Source organism: Caloenas nicobarica, chromosome 2 (genome assembly GCF_036013445.1).
Source record: "Caloenas nicobarica isolate bCalNic1 chromosome 2, bCalNic1.hap1, whole genome shotgun sequence".
NCBI lineage: Eukaryota > Metazoa > Chordata > Aves > Columbiformes > Columbidae > Caloenas > Caloenas nicobarica.
In genome coordinates, this window is record NC_088246.1 from 69,673,670 (window position 1) to 69,694,521 (window position 20,852).

The 20,852-nt window shown below is 41.4% G+C and overlaps 1 protein-coding gene across 1 annotated transcript in view; it reads right to left on the minus strand.

Moving 5' to 3' along the window:
* KDM1B (lysine demethylase 1B) overlaps positions 1–20,814 on the minus strand; it is a 31,209-nt gene extending 10,395 nt beyond the window's left edge. Inside the window, exons 1-16 of the mRNA XM_065629289.1 lie at positions 20,759–20,814; positions 20,507–20,573; positions 17,365–17,467; positions 16,412–16,536; positions 14,515–14,604; positions 13,610–13,721; positions 12,763–12,879; positions 11,750–11,788; positions 10,441–10,645; positions 9,153–9,337; positions 8,409–8,585; positions 7,638–7,712; positions 5,903–6,040; positions 4,079–4,250; positions 3,233–3,360; positions 1,877–2,008 (exon numbers count right to left, since the gene is read on the minus strand). Coding sequence (XP_065485361.1) covers positions 1,877–2,008; positions 3,233–3,360; positions 4,079–4,250; positions 5,903–6,040; positions 7,638–7,712; positions 8,409–8,585; positions 9,153–9,337; positions 10,441–10,645; positions 11,750–11,788; positions 12,763–12,879; positions 13,610–13,721; positions 14,515–14,604; positions 16,412–16,536; positions 17,365–17,454 — 1,785 coding nt within the window. The 5' untranslated portion in view covers positions 17,455–17,467; positions 20,507–20,573; positions 20,759–20,814. The remainder of the gene's footprint in view (positions 1–1,876; positions 2,009–3,232; positions 3,361–4,078; positions 4,251–5,902; positions 6,041–7,637; positions 7,713–8,408; positions 8,586–9,152; positions 9,338–10,440; positions 10,646–11,749; positions 11,789–12,762; positions 12,880–13,609; positions 13,722–14,514; positions 14,605–16,411; positions 16,537–17,364; positions 17,468–20,506; positions 20,574–20,758) is intronic.
* Positions 20,815–20,852: the final 38 nt, after the last annotated feature.

The following is a 20,852-nucleotide window of genomic DNA, read 5'->3' on the forward strand; positions in this document are numbered from 1 at the left end:
ATTTCCCCCAGCAATTGTTTGAAAAGGCCAAAGTTGGCCCTGCTGAAGTCCAGGGTTGCAATTCTGCTTGCTATTCTGCTCCACCACATGAGATCCTGAACTCCACCATCTCATGGTCACTGCAACCAAGGCAGCCCCCCACCTTTACTGCTTCAACCAGACCCTCCTTGTTAGTGAGGACGAGATCCAGCAGCGCACCTCTCCTAGTCGGCTCCTCCACCATTTGCATCAGAAAGTTATCATCAATGCACTGGAGGAACCTCCTGGACTGTGGCTGGCTGAGTAGTCCTTCCAGCAAACATCAGGGAAGTTAAAATCCCCCATAACAACCAGAGCCTGTGACTGTGAGGCCACGCTCAGCTGCCCGTAGAAGGCCTCATCAACATCCTCACCCTGATCTGGTGGCCTGTAATAGACTCCCACAACAGTGTCACCCCTGCCAGCCTGGCCCTTAATTCTCACCCACAGACTCTCAACTTGCTCCTCAACCGCACCTGGACAGTACTCAGTACATTGTAGTTGCTCTCTCACGTAAAGAGCAACTCCACCACCACGCTTGGCTGGCCTGTCTTTCCTGAAAAGGACGTAGCCATCCATGACCACATTCCAGTCATGTGAGCTGTCCCACCATGTCTCTGTTAATGCCACAAGATCATAATCTCCTGACCGAACACAGGTTTCCAACTCCTCCTGCTTATTCCCCACGCTGTGTGCATTGGTGTACAGGCACTTCAGGGAGCGAGCCGAGTACACCGATTGCACCCTAGGGGCCTGAGGGGCCTCCCGGTCTTCATGTATTCCAGCATGCTGCCCCACTGATGCAAGCCCAGCTACAACCCCAACCCCCTTCAAATCTAGTTTAAAGCCCTGCAAATGAGCCCTGCTAATTCCTGTCCCAGCATCCTTTTGCCCCTGTGGGATAAACCTTTCCCACATATCACTGACCAGACTGGTGTCTTATAAAACCAGCCATTATCAAAGAACCCAAAGCCCTGCCTGTAGCACCAGTCTCAAAGCCAATCATTTACGGACTCAATTTTTCTATTCCGTCCCACATCATCATCCAAAAATGGAAGGAGGGAAGAGAAGATAACTTGAGCCCCAGACTCTTTCACCATTCGTCCCAAGGCCTTGAAGTCTTTCTTCATTCCCCTCAGACTACGGGATGCCGCTTCCTCCCCATCTGTCTGGAAGATCAGTAGGGGGTAATAGTCCGTTGGGCGCACCAGGTCGGGGAGCGCCCTGGTGATGTCCCTGATCCGAGCTCCAGGTAGGCTACAAACTTCCCGATGCTGAGGGTCAGCTCTGCATATCGGGCCCTCCGTCCCTCTCAGAAGGGAATTACCTACCACAATTACCCTTCTTTCTTTTTTATTGGAGGCAGTCTTGAGGCGTGGAGTCGATCGCCTCTTCCTATGTGACCTCGTAGGCGGCCCTGTCACCACGTCCCCACCTACATCTTCTTCAATATCCAGGGCCTCAAACCTATTACGGAGGGGCACCCGGGGAAGCGAAGCAGGTAGGGAGGGGGGTTGCCCGCGACGCCTAACTGGAACTCGCTTCCAACCCTCCTCAGCTGTTTGGCCCCCTACTTCTGCCCGACAGCGACAGGGCAGGGGCTCTCTCAGATCTTCCCTCTCTGCCTGACAGGGCAGGGGGTCCATCACCTTTTGGGGGGTTCCCCCTTGGGGCCTGTCTGCCTGGCACGCGAGGGAGTTACTCCACCAGTAAATCCTGAAATTGTCCTCTCTTTTCTTAAAGACAAGCCAAAATAATCACAGGCACAGATTTGCCTGGTCCCAAAGAATACAAAGATATGATTGGGTGCTTCAAAGCAATCCAAGACAGGCACCACATCAACGTTTTCCAGACTCACTGCGAAATTCAGCCGGATGTCCAGCCCTTCTGCCAATTTATCAATCACAGTAGAATATCCCACAGTTAGAAGAGTGTGATCTCCAGCAAACTGGGCAAAAAATTCATTGTGGTCCCATGAGCGTGCAGATACCTGTGAATAGAACATAACTAGCTGTCTCTCCTGGGGAGGTGAAAGCCCTGCACTTTAGAAGAAGCCACCCTAATTCCCTTCACAACTGAAAAAAAAAATAGCATCACTGGAATGTATGGCAACATGGACAAATGCAAATGGCTTATTTACCTAAGGCCACTATACAACATAGGAATTGCTGGATTAAGAAATGTCATAATATGGGCTGGTCACTAGCAGGTAATTTATAGTTCTGCTTGGTAGAGAAAACAAGGAAAGTAGTACAGAAATTCAGGTGGATTGCAGTGTATTCATTTCCATTTTCTGTCTCTTGGAAAGGAATCAGATTTTACAGCCTTAAGATTTCAAATAAAAATGGAAATATTTTATTTCCCAACATGAAGGGGAAAATAAGATACAAAAAAAATCTCAGTGGAACTTTGCTGTCACTTTGGAGGTTCTTCCATGATATCTTTCACTGACCTTCTCCCCCAACTCCTGCAAACCCATAGTTGGTACAATAGTGATATTTGTATTAAGCAATCACCACTTAGCATTGAAAAATCTGAAGCCATTCTCAAGCTGTTATGTGCTTCTCAGTTCAGATCAGCTTTGTGCATCTGCACGTCACTCAGCTGTCCCACTACCATAGTACAATTGACCTCAAAACATCTTTAACCCAAGCAACAGGACTAAGCAAATAACACACTACAAGCAACATCATACTTTGATATTTCCTGAACCTGCTTTGTTAAAATTGAATTCGCGAGGAAAGCCAAGTATCACATAGCCAACAGAATACCTAGGAGTGGTGAACTGGGGCCACCGTCAGGGTGTTGGAACACTTCAGAAGTTAAATGCATTTATTCTCAAGATACCTAGCAAGGTAGCGAAATACCTCAGTTTTTAAACACAGAACTGAGAAGCAGAAGTCACACACAACATCTGGGGAAGAGGAACTCCCCTGTGAATCCTACCACCCAGCATCTCAGCAAAATGCCCTGCTCCACTCTACCACCTACTCTTAACCTCTGCGTTAAAGAAGATGTCGCTGGAAGCATGTCATGAACTCCCATCAGGTTACCTAAGGAAGTGCTGGAGTCTGTCCAAAGAACAGGTTAGGGATGTAAGAACAGGTTAGGGATGACTGAGTCTTCCTTTGGGGCCATGGGATAGATCAGATGACTTCTCAATGTTACTTCCAACCCTGCTCAACCACTTCAGAACACCAGTGTCAAAACTCACCTGAGAGAGATTGCTGCCACAAGCATACTCCAAATTACTGAGATGGAACTGTAGTACTTTTTCTTCCAGCTCACTGAACTGGATACCAGACTCCTGAATAAAGGCTTTATAGATCTCTTGTATTTTTTCTGTGAAAGAACATGTTTAAAATAAGAATACATCACAATTCATCAGAAGTCCTACTTCATTTCAATATGCTATTCTCTGCATCACAAGATTTTCAAGCTTATTGCTAAATTGCACCAAGAAAAAGACCTGAGAAATTTGATCCAGAGTTCACTGAAGACTAAAAAGTTGCTAATTCTGTCTTAGAGAATCCATGCTGAAAAGATCTGTGAGGCAGACATTTCTGAGCTAGTTTATTTTTTGTTGTTGAATGTGTTTGCATGCTGTAAGTGTGGTGGAAGGTATTACCAATGGAGATGGGACTGTTCTTGCCAGCAGAAGGCTTTGACCAGGCTCTTTTTTAGACAGATGAGTCAAAAAGTGTAAGAGTTATGGCCAGCTATGGCCTGCTTCAGCAAGAAGCAAGTCTTTTGAACTGCTAGTGCCACTAGCTATACTGAATAAGCTACCTCATGAAAACAAGATACTACATCAGAAGTCATACAGTATTATAAAAGCCTTGAAATTCGGCATCCTTAAAAGTTACAAGTGATATTTTGGTCTGTGTGCATACAACAGTCAATCTCCCTTTGTCCTCCACAGAGCCAGATTATCACTGTTGGATGTAAGGTCAGATGTACAGCCAGGGACTTCTAAAAATGTCTGATGTAAAAGCCAATTTAATATAAAACTCTATGAACACAGCCAACATCTTTACTTTGCGATACCTCTCCCACTTACCACCAAGAGGAACATCTTGATGTTGGGTTTTATCTTTTCTCCACTCAGAGACGACATCTAGGATGGCATTGAAATGAAAGTCCATACGTTTATCAATAGTGGGATCTGTTATCCTTCCACCTTCCTGGATCAAGTCACATCTCTCCCCTAGTTTGTGCATTTTAATGCCAAGCTTAAGAAAAAGACATTTTATTGCTTTTTAAGTATAGAAAAACTACAGTGCCTAGTCTGCTCAAAGTTACTTTAAAGTAAGGTGAATCCCCCAAATTTAAGTGATGCCACTTAAAAAACATCCAGGACTTTAAATAATTGGTCAGATTAACTCAAACTCTCATCCTCCTAAAAATTGAATACCAACAACCCTTCTATCTGTTAATTGCCCACAAACTGTTGCTCCCCACTCTTCCTTCCTTTTCTCTATCGCAGATTCCCAGAATCATCTCCAACTTTCCTGTCAGGCCAGGGACTAGTACAGAGATGTTGGGTCTGGTAATCAAACACAATGAACCAGACTCCTTAGTTTCTACTTCACCTTGTCCTCTAATCACCTTTAGAATCAGTTCTTTTGTACAATTTCCCGGTGCCTGATGCCCAAACAGTTCCCTGTGTTCAGGAATTGACAGGATGTTGCTTGCCAGTTACCACCCAGATCATTAACAAACAAGCAAAGAAAGAAATTACTTGGAATTAAACCTAGGGTCTTGCTCTGCCTGTCCAACTTTTATCAAATGCACAACAGAGCTAAGTCAGAATAAAAACGTATTCATGTTCTACAGAGTTAGTCAAGAGACAATAGTACAAATAAAGTGCTAACTTCTTCCTAGGGCCTTGTCACTTAGTGTGCACTCCAGGGATTTTCACACATCGTCACATCCCTCTAGGCTGTTGGTCATCACTGCAGATCTCAAGATACAATTGCGCTTTGAACCAAAGTTGACATCAAATGACTAAAAATGGATAGGCACCCAGTGTGTGTTCAGAAGCCATTGCTCTTCACCTCACAACTAAACCACTATTTAAAAAAAAAAAAAAAAAAAAAAAAAAAAAAAAAATCCACGACACTATAGATCAGGGGTGTCAAACTCATTTTCACCGGGATGGTATAAATGTAGGAGTAGTTACATTTGGCTCTTTGAAGGCAACCGCCAGGCTGATGTGGCCCTCGGTGAAAATGAGTTTGACACCCCTGCTGTAGAGCACTAAGCAGTTAAAAGAGTATGCACTGGATTATTTGCATGCCTCTCTGAACAAAATCCATACTCAAGTTCCACTTAGAGAAATTCAGCTTCCTGCCCAAAAAAACCCAACCCAAGCTAAATCAACAAATACGAAAAAAACCCCCAACCAACCAAAACTGAACTGCAGTGTGTTTGCATCCATAGTTGTTATACATATTCATCTTAACTTCTTCACAATTTAACTAGAAATATAGAGGCTGAGCAAAGGAAAGTCTGTCATAGAACTGTGTATTACAAAAACACAGCAATAGCCTTCCAGAGTAAAGCCTTTCTCAGCTCTAAGGAAGTCTGCTGAGAACCTTATACGTTACTACATGCAGAAAGGGGGAAAAAAGTGGTTTCCCCTGGTACCGAAGCTGGAGCCACCTTGCTTTTCTCTACATAATGTGCCCAAAACCATTCTACAGCCCTCCTCTGTCCCCAGAACTGTTATCCAAGATGTAATAGCAACACGGAGTTTACTTACAACACAGAACAGTGTTTTAATCGTTTTAATCGTGCCGTGAAAAGGACTCCCACCTCCCAACCCTGGCTTAAATGACAATTTTTCACTAGTGACAATGCACGACCACTGCAGAGAACCCACTTGCTCACACATTAGTGCCATTGGGTTGTTGACACATCCATTGACAATCTGTGCACCTCTTCCAACAGTGACTCCTTTGAATGTCTTATCGTCCCACACGCGGCCACCAATTCTGTCTTTAGCTTCTAAGACAATGACCTATGACACAATGCAGCTTAGTAAATTGTAAGACTGGATTATATTAAATGTATCTGTTAAACTCAAGAGCAAAGGGGAAAACAAAACATAAAAAAACAAGCAGTCCAGCAGTGCTAATGATCTTAACACTTTATTTTTGTTTGTGGATATAGTTAATTTATGCATTTAAATTGGTTTTTTAAAGTAACCCTTTGGAATATATACATATAAAATAATTGTTATTTTAAGAAACAACTTTAACAAAAATAAGCCTTCTTTTTAAAAAAGCTAAGGACCTTTTTAAAAAAGCTAAAGAAGATGTGCCAGGGGAGGTTTAGGTTGGACATGAGGAAAAGGTTCTTCCCCCAGAGGGTGGTGGAGCACTGGAACAGGCTCCCCAGGGAGGTGTCACGGCCCCAAGCCTGACAGTGTTCAAGCAGAGACTGGACAAGGCCTCAGACACACGGTGTGAACTGTGGGGTTGTCCTGTGCAGGGACAGGAGTTGGACTCGATGATCCTTGTGGGTCCCTTCCAACTCAGGACATTCTATGATTCTATTCAGGAAATCTCAAAATTGGAGTTTAAGGCATGCTGCAGGCTATTAAACACAATGATCTGGGTTCAGTGTCTGTCTGAGGAACTCCATATACCTTCTGGAGAAATTTATTCCTGGGGTATTCCAAGAAAACCCCATTCTTATGTATTTCCACCATTCATACATACCTCTTTCAGCATCCACTACTTGTCACAGACAGACCCAGAATACTGGACTAGATGGATGTCTGACTATGTTTACCCTTACTTAGCCTTTTATTTTTCGAGTAAGTCTTTTTAGAGAAACTCCATCTCTCCATAACACTCGAAAGGCCAACAGAGTGTATTTTATATATTAAAAAAAACCAAAGATCCTGCTAGTTGATATTTATGTATTTTAATGCAGGACAGCTTTCCACAGGACTTGATATACGAAGAGGTGGCACTGCAATTTGCTATTTAGCAACTAAAGAATGAGACAATGGGGCTACAGGATTCATGTTTTCATACAGATATATACACATATGAATGTATAAACATGCAAATTTGTAGTGTCAGATGCTCGTTCATTTCCTTAAACATGAGCCCTGCAAACACTTCATGCATAAAGAGTCCCATAGATTTTCATAAGAATATTCTGATGTGTAAAATTATGTCAACATGTAAATATTGTGAGATTATGCTGTTAATCAATGATAAATATGAGGGGAAAAGGGAAATACATGTGGTTTGCCTGGTTTTAATAAGCAACAAGTCCAGTAAAGTGCACAAAGGAAAGAAAATTTGACCTCATTTAAACAACCATCATCATGTACAGCCCCATTATTTGGACATGAACATCCATGTCCCCTCTATCCTTCCTGCCCAAGTCTATGTAAAATATTCACTGGATGCTTTGTTGAATTTTAGATACAAATAAATGCTGGTTTTAAAAAGCAGATTTACTCAATAAGACCCCAGATTTTACAAATTAATTAGGATGCCCTACACATAAATGTTTGTAACAATTATGTGGGTTTTTTTCATTTTCATGAGGAACGCTTTCAAAGTAGAGGAAGTCTGACTTTAAGTAATGTTTCTTACCTTAATTCCAAAGTTGTGCAGTTGTCGAGCTGCTGCTAATCCTGCTGCACCAGCCCCAACAATAATGACAGATTTCTAAAAAATAATAAAATATTTAAATAAATGGTTAGAACTAAAATAGAAATTATCATTGCACACATTTTTTTTCTTGCTAAAGTTAAAAATATCAATAGGTTTCAGAAGACCAGGCTCTCTTGTCCTCTAAAGTAATCCATATAACTTTTAAAGATGATAGTGCGTTTCGTACAGCAAAAAGTTGAGTTGTAGCTTTGAAAATAGTTATTTTTAAGCACTTTAAAAGCAGATGTTTCAATGTCTTGTAACAGACACAGCTGAAGTTCAGTCCGAATTAGTGGTCATAACTATGTACCCTTTAATCATCGTTGTTGCAAACCAACATGGAATAGAAGTTTCCTGACCTATGGAAGCAGAGGTAAATTATAAGGCTGAGCCATGAGAAGAACATAAGTATATTTTCCATACGTTCCCACCCATCTGAAAAGTTCGTAGGAAGCACAAATCTGTAGGACTGAATTCCATGGTTTTCAGTGTGAACAAAAAACTTGCTGGGAAGAGTCGCATGTCTGGAGTTTCCATAACCATTGAAGGCAGATAAGAATCATGTGAAAAACATGCAATATGTTTGCTTTTAGAAGTCATTTTTACATAAATGTTTGGAATCAAAGGTAATGAGCAAAAAAGCCAGAACCAAAAAAATGTGCCATGTAGTTTTAGAGCACTAATAATGTAGGGATTGTTACAGCAACTTACATTGTGATATTCTTTAGGAAGAAGATACTGGTCAGGACTGACTGATAAGATCCCTGTATTAATCAGCCCTTTCCTTGTCATAAAATAAAGTATTCTCTCCATTTCCTGTACACAGCGAATACGCACAAGCCCCCGAACAATGATATGATGGATACATTTTTGAGGGGTAAGAGCCTCCTGCAAAGGAGAAACAGAGAATAGAAAGTGTTGATTATATAATATTCTTTTTTTTCATGTGCTTACATGATATGTAAACTGTAAACCACGTGGTAAAAATTAATAGCGAATCACGTTTCTGAGAGCATTTTAAAAACAGGTTTTGTGGTAGTTACTTACTAGCCAGCTTGACACAGTAAGGTAACAAGTATTAAGCTAAACTGACATGAAATAAAAGCAAGTGAGTCTACAAAATACTCTTGCAAACTCCATGGTGTGCTCCATTAGTACAGGAATGGTATTGAAATGCATCCCTGATTGCCAAATGAATCTACCTGGGGGCAATGCTCACAATGCTATTCCAGTAAAATCCAATCCAAAAGAAACTCCTAGGCATTAAAACAAAAACAAAACAAAACAAACAACAAAAAAATCCAGTCTTAGAATGGATTTTCAAAAGGACAGGAGCAATTTTTCTGGTGCATAAGGAGACACCTAAGAAGAGTCCAATCCCTAAGAAAAGAGTCCACATCCCAAATAAGTAGCTCTTATTTGTGAACAAACAAATTAACTATTAGCATCTCTTACCTTGCAGTTTGTGTACCACAGAGCCAAAATGAGGTTTCTCAAAGCCAAGTACATGGTGGGGTCTCGTGAATATTCTGGGAACTCATAGAGCTCATCCAGTTCCATGACATCTGGCCTCACACAAAGTGCTTTCCCACATTCATTGGGCTGGTAAAAAGGCTGGAAATACTTGTTCATGCCTGCAACTGAATAAAGACACACCAAGAACTAGTCATATTCCATCGTACCTTCATTGTGCATCGCATCCTTTTCCCTCTAAGATGATCCACTGACCTCACATAGCAATGAAGCTTTCCGGCCTCTGACCACCTTCAGAATGATTTCACTTACATTGCTCTCCCCTCTCCTACCCTCTAGGCTGTGCAGTATTAATTATTGTCCTGCTACCTCCTGGGTACATCTTGGACCTACGAGAGCTTAAGTTTTGCCACAGAAACAGTATGTGCCCTCAGATGCCATGATGAGTCCAACAATGAACAGGATCTAAACTCAAGTCTAAGGTCTAGCATCACTGGACAGGCTCATGCAGGTCCCTGAACTCCTTTCATCATCAGCTCCCAATACTGCCCAGAGTGGGTAGGAACTAAAGGTAATCATCTTCGACATGCAGTATCGCTAGTTCTGTGTAATGAAGTTTTCTGTTTGTTAAGCAGATAAATATCTGTTGAATAGATGGACAGATTTATCTTCAGCACCTAAGGAGAGCAAAGCCTGCTAAGATGCCACAGCAGCTGAACTCTCCTCAAAGCACGCTCTCCGAGATGAATATGGGAATCCTGAATTACCTTTCTCTATATCTGACCTATTCTGCAGATCCGCATTCCCAGGCTGTCCGTCTCAGAGCTGTCATTAGCAAAAAAATAACCTAAAGAGAATCCAAATGCCTTAAGAAATCAAATCCTTTTCTCTAAAGCCCCAAAGATCCACAATATCGAAACTAGCAGAATCATGTTTTGTTTCGATAAATCTTTATTTCTTTAAGAATGCAAACAATCTTTAAGTACCCGCATGTTAATTTCCCATTTCTATCAACAAATGACAGGTGGTAAACAAAAAGCCTATGCAGTCTGTGCTTACTCCCTGAAGAAATGCCATACAAAATGTGTTACCTTTATCTTACGAAGGAGTAAATTGCATTAAAGTACAGAGGCAGTCACACAGAGAGTGTGTATTAGTGCTGAGAACAGAACCAGTGTTTCTGAATCAAGAGTATTATGTGCCTTATGAACTCAGAAGACAAAATTTATTGCACCTATTTAAGCAACAGAGCCCTGCGGATGGCCCTTACCAGTCAAATTAGGCACGCTCTTTAAGTGCTCTAACTTCACAAGGTTGGATTCACCAGGTAACCGATTAGTGCTGGTACAGGATGGACTCATGCCCACGCAGTCTGGATAATATGCAGCTAGAAAGGGAGCTGCCACACTGTCTTTCAGCAAAGGAGGGAGTATGAGCATGGAGTACCACCAATGGTCTGAAACTTCAGCCACTCTCTGGCCAAGCGGAGAAGTGAAGGAAAGAGGGGAGAAGAGAACACGTCAGTACTTTGAAAACGTTGGAAAATGAACCAGTTCCCCCCCTCCCTCCAAAACTGAGACCAAAAAGCACTAGAAGTACCAATCTCAGAATTGCAAGTCATAAAGACATTTTCTCTCCCTCTTTCCCCTTCCTCAGCCTGACACAGAAAACCTATAGCATTAATCTCTTTGTCAGAAATGGAGCTGAAACTTCACAAACTCCACACCCAAGTGGAAAGCAAACAGATGAGACATGCCTTGACCACACATCTATGCCTTATCAGGCCCTGTATAAAACATTTACAGTTGTTTATGCATCCAGAAATCTGAACTTAGAAAAGTCTACACTAACTGATCAATTTATTTTAGATTCTGCTATCCCCATCAAAGACCTCCTAAAACACTAACAAACACTAATGATTCACCCTTAATTTACAAATCAAACATGCATTAAGGAAACAAAAATACAAAGCTTCTGCAAGAGTCAACAGTAAGCTGAGGATGTTTCCTGGGCTAAAGGTACCTCAGGTACACTTGCCAACATTGGCTTATTGAACATCAGATCATACTAAATCTGAAATGCAGGGCTAGGTGATCATAAACCCATTGCAACATCAACGTGCATTGTCTAGTTTAGTATTCTGAGGGAAAGGAGAGGGAAAACATGTTTTCATGTCCTCCTGCAGTCTTCAAAAAGAGGAGACTACCTTGCCTAAAGAGAGAAACCACCTGAAAGATGGGGAAATTTTATGATGGGGAATTTTATTTGAAAGGTGGCAACTGAATACTGTTTTGCCTGATCAAAAAAGAGAATTAGGAGTAAACCTTGAATCACAGGCCACAGCTCAAAGACACCACAAACCACCTGAAAGCTAACTGGTATGGTAAGGGAAAAGAGGAAAAAGGTGAGAAAGTAGAAGGCTCTAGGCTCTGTTGCAAATAGTGTCTGATGTTTTCCTGAGCAAAATGCATAAACACAGCCATAATCGGCCAAAGGACCAAGAAAAGGAAAGAAATATGCCGTGCTTTAAGACTGTTTTCACACTCTAGGACAAATGAGGAGGAACAGCTACTACTCACCAAGTCCTCAGGCATGGAGCACTGATCTGAGCCCTCAGTCTGAAAGAAAAGTGAATGGTATCAGAGCTGTACAACAAAAAGTAAATATAAAACAAGGTAATTTGGCCATTGCATAGTTCTATAAACTTATAAACCAAACCAAAAATGTATTAGTGTTAGACTTCTGTAACAGAGATGATTATGTTAGTAAAAATAAATAATAGAGAAATGCATAGCTAAAAACATAAAAACACAACACCAACCATAAAGCCAAAACACCCCAGAAAATGTTTCTCATTTGTTAAATTAAATAGTTTCTACTGATCAGATATTAAAACATATATTTTATTCCATGAAATTTAGCGGAACGTTGAAACAAATGAATTCAGGGGAAAAAAAAGGGGGGGGAGGGCATTTTATTAAAAAATTCTGGAAGATTCTACATTTTCCAGAAAGACTCTTGCAGTCTAGACTATGAAAAAAGTTTCTCCTTTATTTTAAGAGGATCTTTATGAAAGCCAGAACATCTTGAAATGTTGTGATATTGTCAGTATTTTCATGTCATAACTATAGAGATACTATGGCAGTATAAGGACTCTTTCAAATTTCAGGAGTTATCTTCATGCCAAAGCTGAAAGTTTTCATGTAAAGCCCCATGACAAACTTGCTAAAAATCAATAAAAGCCTACTGAGCTTTTCAAATGCTTTCCTCAATAATGAAGCATGGCCAAACAAAACCAAAATAAACATTTTGGTGTATGTCTATTTTGCACATGCTGATAATCTTTCTGTAGCTTCAGAATAACAGATTTTACAACTGACTGTGCAGAGAAAGAGTATTCCAGATGCTTTTTTCTTGACGTTTCCACTTGGGAAACAAAAAGTCCAACAGCACGTGGGCAGCTCTCCAGGCCACCAGACAATAATTTTGACATTAGAAACATGAAGCAGCAAAGAAGAAGAAATTAATGTCTGCAAACAAGAAATATCAGCTTGTTGTTACTTTCAATGTGAGCAAAAATCTTCTGTGTTACCTTGGTGGAATTGTTCAGTTTCATACCACATCTGTAGGTTTTTGCTATCTGTGGTGTCAGCTGGATTTCCTTTGTCAGCTGACGCCATTTACCACAGTCTGGCTTTGTGCACTGCACCTATTAGTCAAAAAACAAACATGTTTTTACTTGTTGCTGTCTGATTACAGATAAGATTTATGAAGCATAACTAACCAATCAGAAACAAGTAAGATGTGAGTAAGTTTTCAAATATAATTGTTGAATTCATTCTCATGTAACCCTCAGGTCACAAGTAAGCCATTTGAGGTACAGAAACCTTGCGCCCACCTCCTGTAAGACTGAACTTCTCCACAGAACCTCACTCCAAAATTAGTTCAACACCCAGTTACTATGGTCTTCACTGGGTTCAGCAAGCATTACTGCAAAAACACATTGTTCACCACTTCAGAAACAACAACAACAAAAAACCCATCACCACCACCAAAGGTATTTCCATTCCAGTCTCTCTTCTGCTCCCTTTACCAGGAAAATACAAAATCTGTTTTGGAAGTCTTTCACACTCATACTTTCCCACAGCTGGCACACTGTCTTTTCTCTGCCAAGTCTTATTCTACCTGAGCATCACCCATCTTAGCTGCTACTTCACTGAACAGCAACAGAAGGTTGTTCTTTGTGGGGTCTGGAGAAGGTCTCAAATAATGGAGGAGCTGATGAGAATTATTATCTTGAGCTTTTCCACAGTCTTCTAATACTAGAAAACCCCCACAAAAGCTCAGCTGACATGCTGCTTGAACATAAAATATCAGAAACTCAGAGCAGAGCATCACACTGAAATATACCCTATTAAATAAATCACCCTCCATCTTACCCAGTACGGAAGCTGTTGATCAGCCATGAAGGCTTTTGGACTGGGCTCACTTTTACCATTACTTGTCCAAATCCTTTTCCAGGCAGTATATTTCTCATAACCGTCTTTATGGCTAAGAAGAAAAGAGAAGACAGCAAGCAGTCAGAAAACTGAATACCTAGTTCATTTCAAGCAAGAGCAGTTATTTGAAAATTAAACATTTTATATAAGGACAGAGAAATAAGGCAGTAGAGAGTCCTATATTTTTCCTGTTAAAAAGTGAGAAAGTCATGGTTCTTAATGACAGCAACAAATTGCATCCTGACCACTGTGTCCCGTTGATCATGAGCACACTACCCGCTATCTAAGGCCTGGACTGAGTCGCAGGTAGTGCTCAGCACAAAAGCACCCTAAAGTGTTAGTAGAGCTGGACTCAGCTCCCACTCAAACGGGAAGGAGCCTGGAGCTGAAAGCTCTCTGTGAGCCTGACCAGAGTCCTCATGGTCACTGAACTGCAAGGGTTAAATCTGCTCACTGATTCGATGTTACAGAGAGGCAAGGTCTCCTGAACTCACACTGTAAACTGAATTTGCTATATGAAATAAAATAGATTTACTTAAAACTGCTCTCATCATCTAAAATTCTGTGATGTGTTTTTTAAAAAAGACAAAAGGTTCAAAATAATTGTACAGACAAACCAGCCTGCCTAAAGTAACCACTTTTGTCCACGCCACTATGCTTAAGTCGATGATTAGTCCACACAACACCTGCAGGTTTAGCACCAATACTGAAGCCTCGCTTTGAATAAAGCAAGCACAGAAGACAAGTCTTTGTATTATGTTTATGTACATGATGTTTCAACAGTTTTAACGTCTGCCAAATTTTAATAAGCACTGAAAAGGCACAACTTTAATTGGTAAATCTACCTTCGGTAATAGTGGTCAAAACATTCATTGCAGAAGTGTTCCCCACAGGAAAGGTGATACCATCTAGACGTATACCCATTTTTAGCACATCTGTAAGCAGGAGACATAGAAATAGTTTTATGATACATTTAGGAAAAAATCTTTCTATTGACAGTGAACAAAATATTCAGGAGAAGCCAGGGCTTCATGTTGCATTCATGAAGGCTGACTTGCACAAGGCACTACAGTCATACAAATAACAATAAGATTATTTCAATTGTCTCAAACGTTTCCAGTTTCCAAACTAAGCAACACCAGATGCAAAGGAGGCAAAATGTACACAATCTGCGGTTTTATAGTTGCTCTGGCTTCCAGCAACCTCTTGTTAACAATGGTCAACTGAGCCTGTCTTCAGTACCCCTTAAGCAGACGTTTCCTGAACATGAAATACCTTTGCTCTTACAATATGTGCTGTGACACACTGTTTTGCAAATGTATAAGGCAAAGCCCCTCTCCACAGGAACTTACCGTTCCTTTACTTTGTTCCATTTTGTTCTGATATCAGTGCAGCGGTAAGAAGGATCACTTAAATTAGTATTTTTCTTGTATGTGTGATCAATTGATTTATAAATCATTACAACATCCCACCCCCAGAACAACTGACAAAACTATAAAGGCAAATCCGAACACAAAACAGATGTTGCCTATTTTTTTCACGTGATCGAGTTGACTGCGATTTTAAGCCAATGAAAGAAAACCCTAAGGAAGCAGTTACACATTCTGGTCATTCATTCTTTTATTACTCTCAGAAAGAAATATCCATTAGCAAAGATTAGATTAATCAGAAAAAGCAATTTCTCCTCACTTAGAAAACTCCCATTAAACTCAATGAAATGGTTCAAGATAAAAGCACAAGGTAAAAAGCAGTGACCTAAGCTACTAACTGAAATAGCCATGAAATGATCTCATCTCAAATAAATAATGTTGAAAGTATGTACTTCAGGGGGTGGGAGGGGAGGAAAGAAAAATATTAAAATAACAATTCAAAAAGATGACTAAGCAGTATCTATTGTTTCCTAAATTAAAAAAGCGTAATATCACCGATGCTGATCTCTCAGGTGCTCATTTCCCCTACAAGACTCCTATGCGACCACCAAAATACTTGACTTTCCTATGACAACATCCAGAACCTCCTGCCACCAAGGAACAAGCCACATAGCTAACTAAATGAAGCGCTGAATTATTTTATATCATTGGAAAATAAATAAAACAAGGAAAGTTTGTCTCAATTAACCAGGGAGGGAGGAATGCTATATAATTGCAGTCTGCCCACTGCATAACAAGGTCGAACGCGTTGCTTATCACAGATACACCTTGCCGGTCTCCTGCATTCCGTACCGCCAGGGTCAGAATACAAACAGACTCGTGCAAGTGCACGGAAAGCCATGAACAACTCGAGAACAAAGAGTTCAAATAAGTACGACTGTCTCCCAACACCTAAAATTTCCAGGTCGCAATTCCACCTAAGACTGCAAAGCATTCCAATGCAAGAGGGATAAAGACTTCATGCAGTAAACAACAGTTTCATTTTCCATCTTGACTTTAGCTTCCTCAGATTACACCAATGTGCTCTCAGTTTCCGAGAAGCAAGGCTTGTTCCAGAAGATACCATTAATAACATAAACAAGTGTATTCTAAACATATTTTGTATCTGAATTAGCAACTGCCACAGAACAAAGCTATCCACAACAGGAATAACTTGTGACACTTTCCTGGCATCTTAAGACTAATATTAGAACCTTCAATTCTTCCTCTACATTTAGAAACTAAGGGATTTTGCAGAATAAAGTTAGGATCCTAAACTTCATCTGCAAGTTTAGAAAAAATCCATAGAAAATGCAAATAAAAAGAATCAAACCTTTCAGCTGCACTGGCAAAGCAAACAGGACATGTTGCAGTGCATCCAGCTTTTTCACACTTTCTATATTTCTTCTCTGATGCTTCATCATCATCATCTGCTGCTTCAGCCGCTTTCTTCTTCACCTAATAAAGAATAGCTGAAATCTGACCAGAAATTACACAAATGCTTCTTCTACAAAATGGCATTAAGACCGTTTTGCAGCTTGTGGGTAGCATCAAATGGTTAAGAATGCTACTAATGAAAATTTTTGTATCCATTGTGAAATAGCTGCAGCATGAAACAGCTGTCAAAGTAGGTCAGTTTTTCTCCCAAAAAAACTCCAAACAGTAAGGCTGGAAATATAATTTAAAGCTAAAAATGTCTTGCCTTAGTCTAAGTGATGCCATTGAAGGAATTATAAGCAAAGCTTCCAGTTTAAATCATGTTTTATGCTCCATCACATGCTAATGAGTCAATCCTCACGTGTTCATTTTATTTCTCCTTCAGAAAAAGAAAATATCTTCTTCACATACTTCTTGATATTAATAGTGGCAATCTTATCTGTGCCTCAAATAAAATATTAGGGTAGACTTGGGGCTTTTTTTGGACTCCAGATACAGAGCTGTATACCAAATGTCTCTTCTGGGCCTCAAAGGTACTGTGTGTCGTGTTGGTTTAGGCCTCTGTCTGGGTGGGCAGACAGCTTTGTCTGGCTGTAGAGAAATCTGTGATCGCATTTTTAACACATCAAGTATTTACAGGTTATATTGAGCATTTGTCTTTTCTGAATATTGTTCACAAATGAAACACTTTGCCTACTTGCTCACACAATTAACTACTTCCCCCTCTTTCTGAATAAGTACTCTGAGTCCTAACTTATACACAATGAAGCCCGTTTTCTTTATAAATGCCAACAGAAAATAAAAAATAGCAGAGTACCAACCCATGTGTTTTTAAATTATTATAAATACCTGTCTTCCAGAACTCCTCAGAGGAAGGTTGTCTGGAGACTGGTCTGAAGAACATGCCTTTTTTTTTGTTCGTACCCTTCCAGTTGACATTGTATTATTCGATCTGCAAAACAAGGTAGGCCGTATTTATGAAAAAAATTAAATTGCTTGACTTTGCAGAGCTGTCTAATTGCCTGGGCAGGACAGCCACTCATAATGCTACTTTTGTTGGAGTTACCTAGGTAAGAATCTGTTTAGCTTCACTATTAATTCAGGAGGGAAACGAGAATGAAGCATTACGGCGAAGGAACAATACTACTATTTTAAACTAAATTCAGAGTTAAGATTAGATCCTTGAGTACATCTTGACAGACTGTTCCAGATCAGCATACCCTGGATTTCAGTAATCTGATTTGCATTACGGGAAGACCTGGACTGGAATTTGGGTTGGCAAAGCGACTAGACATCAGCTCATAATGCAAGCATTGAAATACCACTCCAAGCTAAAGCTAGTCCTGCTAACTACTCATTCATTGGTAGCAAAACATTTGCACCGTAAAGCACTCCCCCAAACAGCGTACTGAAGAGATGTTTAATACCATGTGAACAACCAGTTCCAAGACTTGCACAGCCTCCTAAGGAAGTACATCAGAATTTAAAGACTAAACCGCAGTTGCATTGCAATTGTAGGTGACTGGAATATTACAAACTTTGTTGTTAAAGATACTATAGGAGAAAATAAAAGGTTTACTCCACGAGAGAGCTCTATAGTGTTCTTTGACTATATCTGTGGGAACATGGAAAAGATCACAGTTTATCATGTAAGCTGGAAAGCATGGAATGTAAGAAAGTATGCTGCAGAAATATGAAAGCATATTTAAAGCAGCATTATCAAAGGAATTATTTTCACAGGGAGTAAAACACAAATAAATAGAGCCTAGAGGAAGAATTAGATCTAAATGTGCTCTACCACATACAGAAAGGAAGTGGAAAGAAACACCTTCTACTACAGAACTGCATCATCAATGTTATCTTCTTGTAGTAGGGATCAGTTTGTATTTTATTTTTTTTAATATATTTGAGACTTCTCAATTCTCTCTGTTCCAGGCTGCATTTGCCTTGTTCAAACTGACAGTGATGGACATGGTAGCAGTAGCTTTGTTTGTGAATTCTGCTAAAAGTAAAGGTAACAGGAAGAGAGAAGGGGCATTCTTAACAAGTTTCAAATGAAGCTAATGCAAACCAAGTAAATTAGTGCTTCATTCTCCTCTCAAGATAGAAGCAATTGATTTGGATGGGGAAAGTAAATCACACGACGATATCCACATAAGTGAAAAATTAGTTCAGACAACTCAATACAAAAAATAACTTTCTTTTTTGTATGCAAGTCTCCCCCAATTATAACTAATTAGATGGAGGAAAAAAATAATTAAGTCAGTCTTTATCATTTAAAAAAAAAAAAACCCATGACTCCACCATAACTTCCCACTGTATGTGGGTGGATGAGGTTGGAGAGTAAAGAAAGGAAAACCAACCAGTTTCATTTACATGAGATTTCCCTAAACTACTGCGTAACGCCCCAGGAAATGGCGGCTTTATTTCCCAGGAGCTTTCCTTCTGGATCAGTGGCACAACAACATGTCTTTCTACCACCTCAGTTTCTGACGCTAGGTAATCGTTCCTACAGGCAGCATTGCCTTTACGGTCAGAGGCTACAAACTGCCCTAGTGCTGAGCAAAGGCACCAGGCGACTCATTTTGGTGACTGCCAGGTGATCACAGACTGCTGCTGCTGTGAGGCTCCTCAGCCATGAAGGTAAAAGGATATGGAGCTGTTCTATTGCGTATACAGGGTTAGAAAAAGAAAAGGCAGCAGTTATCATTCACTAAGAAGTTTGGTAAAAATATTGAAGATTCAGAGAGGCCTCCCGTTTTGAAGGGCAGAGCCCAGTTGTATGGAATCACATAGTTTTGCTATAGCCACTGTGGGAGGGGGAAGAGGGAGGTGGGGAGAAAAAGAGAAAGAAAAAGAGAGCAGCTTATGCATATAACTGTAAGCAAGGCCATTGCTTCCAGCTGTATGCCACTTTGTCCCCAGTTTCCCTCTCAAAACAAACAACACCCCAAAAAACCCCACAGCTTTTTGAAGAACAAGCAAACATCGCTTACTTTACTAAGCTTTATATGACTCTGCATCCTATGAACGTTATCATATTAGCTGAGGAAATAATCCCTTTAAAAGGAGAGAGAAAGAGAGAGAGGTGCATGACACATTGTCACATTCTGTTAACATTTCATCCGTATGTAACGCGTGGCCTATATGGGAGAGCTTTGTGGGGTTTACCCATACAGTTCACAGCAAGTTGGTCTTGGGCGGGGGGAGGAAAAAAGGAGGAAACAGAAAAAAAAAAGAGAAAAAAATAAAAAGAAAAAACAAAAAAAAAAAAAAAGAAAAAGAGAGGAGAGAGAAAAAGAGAGGAGAGAGAAAAAGAGAGGAGAGAGAAAAAGAGAGGAGAGAGAAAAAGAGAGGAGAGAGAAAAAGAGAGAAAAAGGGAAAAAGAAAGAAGAGAGAAAAAGGGAAAAAGAAAGAAGAGAGAAAAAGGGAAAAAGAAAGAAGAGAGAAAAAGGGAAAAAGAAAGAAGAGAGAAAAAGGGAAAAAGAAAGAAGAGAGAAAAAGGGAAAAAGAAAGAAGAGAGAAAAAGGGAAAAAGAAAGAAGAGAGAAAAAGGGAAAAAGAAAGAAGAGAGAAAAAGGAATTTTTTTTTTTTTTTTGAAGAAAATAAAAAAATAAACCACACAGACACTTGACACAGAGAGGAAACGAGAGCAGCCGGCTAAATAGGGGAAGGTGGGACCACGACGTGCGGACACCTTGAGAGCTCAGCGCCGGGTCGGCCGCCGGCGGGTCTGACAGCCGCCCGCCCCCGCCCCGGGCCGCCCCCGCCCGCAGCCGCCGTCCCCGGGCCAAGGCTCGGCAGCGCCCGGCGCCGCGGGGGCCCCGGCCGTGACAGCTGGCGGCCGGGGGCGCCGGGAGCGGGGTCCCGAGGGGAAGTCCCCGGGGGAGGGGTGTCCCCCAGGGGATGTCACCGGAGGCGCCCCGGGGGTGCCGGCGGGCGGCGGGGGAGGCGCTTGCGGCCGGCGCGACGGAGCCGCCTGGCAACTCACCTCGGGGCCGGGTCACTCGGGGGCCGGAGACCACATTCACGCGTGTCCGCGCCGCCTCCTGCTAGAGCTGCAGCGGGGGAGAAAAGGGAGGAGAAGGGGGAAGGAAAGGAGAGAGAGAGAGAGAGAAGGGGGAAAGAAGGGGGAAGCGGGGAGGTGAGGAAGGGGCAGCGCTCGCACCTGCCCCGCCGCCCGGGGAGGAGGGGCAGGCGGCCCCCCGGCGGGCGCTGCAGCCGGGGGAAGGGGGTCACTCACCGCCGCCGCCATCCCCACTGCCATCCTCCTCCTCCTCCTCCTCCCCGGTGCCGTGCACCCTCAGCCCGCCTCCTCCTGCCGCCGCTTCCGCTCT